Source organism: Eurypyga helias, unplaced genomic scaffold (assembly GCF_000690775.1).
Source record: "Eurypyga helias isolate BGI_N326 unplaced genomic scaffold, ASM69077v1 scaffold5480, whole genome shotgun sequence".
In the NCBI taxonomy this organism is placed as follows: Eukaryota; Metazoa; Chordata; class Aves; order Eurypygiformes; family Eurypygidae; genus Eurypyga; species Eurypyga helias.
In genome coordinates, this window is record NW_010227490.1 from 10,065 (window position 1) to 16,194 (window position 6,130).

At 36.7% G+C, this 6,130-nt stretch overlaps 1 protein-coding gene across 1 annotated transcript in view; it reads right to left on the bottom strand.

Moving 5' to 3' along the window:
- LOC104513080 (desmocollin-2-like) overlaps positions 1-5,915 on the bottom strand; it is a gene marked incomplete at its 3' end in the record, with an annotated part of 15,865 nt that extends 9,950 nt beyond the window's left edge. The window contains exons 1-4 of the mRNA XM_010156312.1: positions 5,883-5,915; positions 3,978-4,062; positions 993-1,195; positions 114-227 (exon numbers count right to left, since the gene is read on the bottom strand). Coding sequence (XP_010154614.1) covers positions 114-227; positions 993-1,195; positions 3,978-4,062; positions 5,883-5,915 — 435 coding nt within the window. The remainder of the gene's footprint in view (positions 1-113; positions 228-992; positions 1,196-3,977; positions 4,063-5,882) is intronic.
- Positions 5,916-6,130: the final 215 nt, after the last annotated feature.

A 6,130-nucleotide genomic window follows, 5' to 3' on the forward strand; every position in this document is an offset into this window, starting at 1 on the left:
GCAGGAATGGCATGAGTAGGTAATAAAAGAGGGGTCAATTTGTTCTTCTTTTATCATACAAGTCACATACAAACCAGCTTGTGTCATAAAATTAGGATTCATATGAAATATACCTGCTGTATTTGTTGTGGAAAAGGTCCGATCGAGTTCTCCATCACAACAGATGGAATAGGGCCCCACCTTCTTTTAGTTCGCTTGAGAACCGTATCTCTAGCATGCCTGGTCTTCTGTGTCTCAGTCTAGAAGATAAAAAGACAGGCAGGAATGTATCCATATACTTTTCACTGTGCATACTATTGCTTAATTACTGTTTTGCGCTTCTATCTTTTTTTCCCCTCCATTCCCACTGACCATTTCTTTTTCCAAGGTCTTGATTTGTGATTATATCTGTGAGAGTATGCCAAGAGATGATTTTTTTTTTTAATTATTATTATTCGTTGTAGTACTTTGCATTAATAAAGTCTGCTTTAATTCATCAAACATGGCTTTCAAGATTCTTGCCATTCCTGATTAGGCTCTTTGCTAGCATCTCCCATCTCAGAAAGGAAGTTTGCTGACTTAAGCGACACAGTAATCAATAACTGCTAAATTAGAATGCACTCTACACCAGAATACTTTGCCTGATCATTTGAAATCCAAAATTTAACTAGTTACCCAACACGAAGCTGTACTCTGTTGTCGCAGTTTCACCCCAGGTAGTAATTAAGTACCACACAGACGCTCGCTCACCTCCCCCCCTCACTCCAGCAGAGGAAGAGAATGGGAGCATGACACGAAGAAACTTGTGGATTGAGATAAGAATAATTTTATAGTTGAGTATAAATGAATTGATAGTGATACTAACAATCAGCAGTACCTGCCTTCTCAGGGCAAATCCAAAACATAACCTCATACCAGCTACTGTGAAGAAAATTACCTCTGTCCTGACCAAAACCAGCACATCTGAAAACAGTATTTCAAATTAGTAAGGTATCTTGAAATTAGAAGCTCACCTTTTTTTCTTCTTCCACCAAACTAACATGTATTTTCTTTTGCACATGTTCTTGAATATCTTTAAGTAATATGCTAAAAGTCTTTTTCTGAGCGGACAAAGAAACAGCAGATGTTGTGTACACAGAACCATCCTCTAGAATTTTGAAATTCCCATCACTGGAACTGATAAACTCTGCAGACTGAAGGCATTCTTTCAAATCAACTGTAAGAAAAAAATATTCAGACAATAACTCAAACACTAAAACAATAATATTCCTCACAAAACAAGAAAAAAACATGCCCTAAATAAAAATTAAATTTACTGGCACATGGAGTCTTCAAAATTTGGCCATTCAGTGTTTAAGCATCACAATTACAGATTCTAAAACACATTTATGCACTCAGATTTGACCAAGTTTATGAACAAGAGTGGAAATTCATAGAAGTGTTTCATGAAGGACATGGGTGCTTCATGGATATCTTTCAACAAGACACTGCTACACTAGTAAAATTATTGAAGCATCAGAGATGAACTAATACATTCATTTGAAAAAAACATTGTAGACATGCTCATTATTGGATCAGTAGCTATTACCTTTGCCTTTTGCTCCATGACCCACAAAATCAGTGGAAATGATTAATTAATGCAAATGCACAATGACAATATTACATCCTGGATGTTTTGCCCTCAGGAGGAAAGCACTGATGATTTACTATGTGATTTAATAGTCTTGGGAGGACAAAGGCCTTTAAATTATGAGGCAGACAGATGAGAGAGATAAAGACAAACTCTAGAACAAACAATTGGCAATTTTTTAATATGTACATGACAGAATCCCATGCAGTTTATAGGAAGTACCAACTAAATTCAGCATACTTGTCACGTCTTTTTTACTGCATTTGCTGTCACTTTAAATGTTAATGCACTTCAATAAACTTGGTTCATCAGTGACCAATGCAATACTACAGTTGGAAAAAAGGCAAAATCAGAATAATCATAATCAACTGCAACAGGACCACAGCACCAAGCAAGAACAATTTGACACCCTAGACAAATGAGCTTTTCAGAGTACAAAAGTTGTCAGTATCCTGCTCTCAAAAATCAAATCTTTTTAATACTCCTTCAATGATATCATAGTGGATGGGACCTTGCTCAATGAAAGCTGATTGCAAAATTCCCAGAGGAGCAGATTCAGAACTTCATATAGGTAGATGATGTTTTCAATAAACTAAATTTAATTTCTCTTTCAAGAATGCAAGGACAGATGGGAAGCGTAATTTTAAATATGACATTATTTCTTCCTTATTCTCTTTTAACTGCTCAATTAAACATTTTCTAGTCTTACTATAGTACAGCATCTCCTCTCTCTTGTCAATCTGTACAATGAAAATTTAGTAGTAAAGAGAATATCACTACCTAGCTTAAAGTTGTCTCATAGTGCTGCGTATTACAGCACTACATTTCAAAAAAACCCAGATTGGAGACTTTGTTTATGATGATTATGTGAGTCAACATTATGCTCTGTTAACAATAGCTTTGTGAGATCTCTTTTCTTTACAGCATCTCATATACGTTGCGTAAGTCAGAAATATAAAAAACCTTAGAACAACCAGAAAAATCCTGACTCATTTTACTGTCAAGGTATGGTCCTTGTATCAATGCAAAAATATATTATGCTTTCTCAATAAATATTTAAGTAATGTCATCCAAGCTATAAAGGTTTTGTTAAATGTTTAGGGAAAAAAAAAAGTGTAAGTTCACTATTATACGATTTCTTTTATAGCACTGCAATAAACATGAAGTTTTGTTTTTATAGAAATTACGTTTATTTACACAGAGAAATGCTGAAGCCTCTGAGAACATGCTGAATACTTAAACAGCTGTAGCAACCCTTCATTTTTAAATTTAACTGTAAAGTCAATGAACTTTCATTTTTAAAACCAGATTTTCTGAGCACTTGAATTATGATGAACTACTAACCCACTTTATTTGTTCCTTCTGAAGAATGTGGATTAGGATTACATATTTGGAGCATATTACTCTTTGTCCTAGGACTCACAGTGTACCTCTGAATCCTTAAATTCAGTCTCAGGCAACACAGAACCCTGTAGCAGCTGCTGTGCCACAGCTTTAAAAGCAGCCTTTCAAAGACTAATCTGAAAAAAATACCAAAAAAAAAAAAAAAAGGAGTGGGGTGCATTCTGATTTCCCCTATTTCTCTCAGCCACCTTCACGCTGTCCTAAACTGACAGAGACCATCCAGTCAAACAGGAGCACTCTCCCATCCACACATGCACGCAGGACATCTTTGCAAAACATCCTCTTGCGTGCCCTGAATGCCCCAGCACCACTGAGGGGTCACATCTGTGTTTCACAGAGCAGCAGTTTCTGGATGCTTGGTTGCATGGGTTTTGTCTTCTGTGTGGTTTTGTTGTTCTCATTGTTTTTGGTTTGGTGAGTTTTCCTGGGGTTTTTTTCTTTGTTTGTTTGGGGTAGGTTTTTTTGTTGGTGGTGCTTTGGGGTTCTGTTTGTTTGGGTTTTTGGTGGTGTTTTGGTTTTTTTGTTGTTTGTTTGGAGGGAGGGGGGTGTCTTTTTTCTTTTTTTTTTTTTAACTTTTCCATTATCCAAATGACTTACTGCCTTTTTCATGTGATTCTGTAGTCTATGGGTGCACTTTGGAATATCAAGACACTTATTTAAATACTAAGCTCTAGACTCCAAGCTTTGAAAACATTAAACTCTGCAATTCCAGTTATAAAATAAATACTGTAACCTGACAATGGCTGTTTATGCAAAAGTTAAATGGATGCACAGAGACGGTGTTCAAATCCATAACAAACATAGGGCGTATCCTTCATAAAAACGCTGATCTAGCTGTTCAGCTGGCTGTCCAGTCATCCATTCATTCCATTTAAAAAAAAAAAAAGCCTCCTTCACTTTTAACAGCATCTCCTGCAAAGGTGTAACGTTGTATTGTTAAGATGGACATCTTGACGTTTCTCACCTCTGCCAACTAATGTGTCAGCCTCTAGTTCAGAAGGAACATGAAAAATTACTTTCTTGCAACCTTCAGAGCACAAACTCAGTACCTACAAAAAAAAATTAAGAAATCAGGGGAAAAAAAAAATCACATACATTAAAATTACATTTTGAATAATAACAACAGTTACTGAAGCTACCTTTGGTTTGTTTTTGAAGACAAGTCAGAGAAAAGTCAGAGAAAATACATTTCAGGTAAAAAGGCATATGAAACGCAGCACAGCGTATGAAGCTTCAAACTGAATACATGCTCTGACTACTGCTCCTGGATATGTCTGTAGCTTGTGGGTTTTTTCTAACATCATGGCAGCACTGACATTAAATGGCAAGAGTTCCCTTTGACTAGGTTTCACCTACACTATTACTTTAGTAGAGGAAAAGTAAAATACAACTTCACTGTGCATTCCCCCCAAGAGCATTCTTGGCCAATTTAGATCCAAGGTCTATAAGTTCTAAGGTTCAATCCATCAACAGTCTGTTCCATAGAACTGTGGTGATGCTTAACACTAAAGGGACAAGTGTCTTATTAAAACCACATGACGACACTTGCACTTACAAATCACTTTACATCTTCAAAGTACATTCTCAACAAACTAATTAAATCTAGCTTCAGCAATTAGATATGACATAAATAAAATGTTGTCTATCACAGTCATCCACTCCCATATAACCAGTTACAAAATGGGGTCCTCCCTCAAAATTCAAATTAGTAGTATTTAACCAGATCTTTTTAGGAGAGGAATCATATAGAGGTACAAAGATTTTTCTCAGCATGAACCAATTTAGTCCTGACCTCAGATTATATATATGTATATGTGTGTGTGTACGTGTATATATATGTGTGTGTGTACATATATATCTCGCCTAGTTTCCATCCAGATGTTTAAAATTGTAATCCAAAAATCACACAGCCCATTAAAAAAGTAGAGAAATGTCAATAATGTATTCACCCTTTTAAGTACATATATTCTTTCAGGATGAAAGTCTACTAAGAAGGAAAATAGTTTTTATTTTCCATATAGCTTTAGGATTAAAAATACACAATATAAAAATGTGTATGTACAATAATTTAAACATTCTTTCTTATGCATTAATAGGTACTTTCCTTATTAACAGACACTTAAAGCATCCTCTCCTGATCCATGTCTTAATTTTCAAATTATTAAAATCACACCATCTTATTACATGGTTCTCAGATATTTTAAGAATCAATGACATCTAACTCTGAAATAGTAATAGCCAAGCTAGTCCGATGTCAGCACAACAAACTACCGAGGAGCTAAACATGTAAAAAGTAGTTATTCGTGGAAATCAAGATACCAGGAAACACCAGGTAAAAATAAGCTGCGCTGTCCTTCCACTTTGCGTAAAGAAGACACTTCAGCAGATTTTTGGGTTTGGGTGGAGTTTTTTTTCCACTCGTCAGGGGAATTTCTTTTTTTTTTTTCCCCCCCTTCTTTTTAATTAGATGTGTGAGCAAACTCACTTGGGCTTCATTATTAATATCCTAGCAAAGGCAGACAGCCATAGTAACAACAAATGGTAACACTTTCATTAAAATGCACATATAATTAATACAAAAGTTATAAATTCAGTGCTTCAACGCTACCAAGTATTTTTCTTTCAATATCAGACGATCTTTTTGTGAACGCAATGCTAATAGGGAAGAAAGGGGATAAGAAACAAAAGACAAATCATTTCTACCGTCCACTAAAGAAAGAAGGAAAAAGGAGACCTCCCCTGCTCTCCCCGATAAGGGACTTTCTGTAGCCGACAATTACGTACAAATACAATAAACAGATGGTGAAGGAAATCGCTGAAATTGTCCTATCCAAAGCTAGCTCTCGCAGGGCAGCTTATCACGCCATACGCGCAAGGCTGCCCATGGAAAAGGGACCGCCATCGGGGCAGCAGAGCGGGGACGTTTAAATCAAGTGAACCGTATTTAATTTTCGGCCACGAACTACCAGAAGCAGCATTAACGACCAGAGACATGTGTCCACCGCGTAACCTCACGGCACGCTCCAAAAGCCACCCGACCGAAAGTTAACCCCATAACCAACCGATGCTCTCCCTTCGCCGAGCTCCCGTCCCGCGTACACCACCCCCTCACCTCAC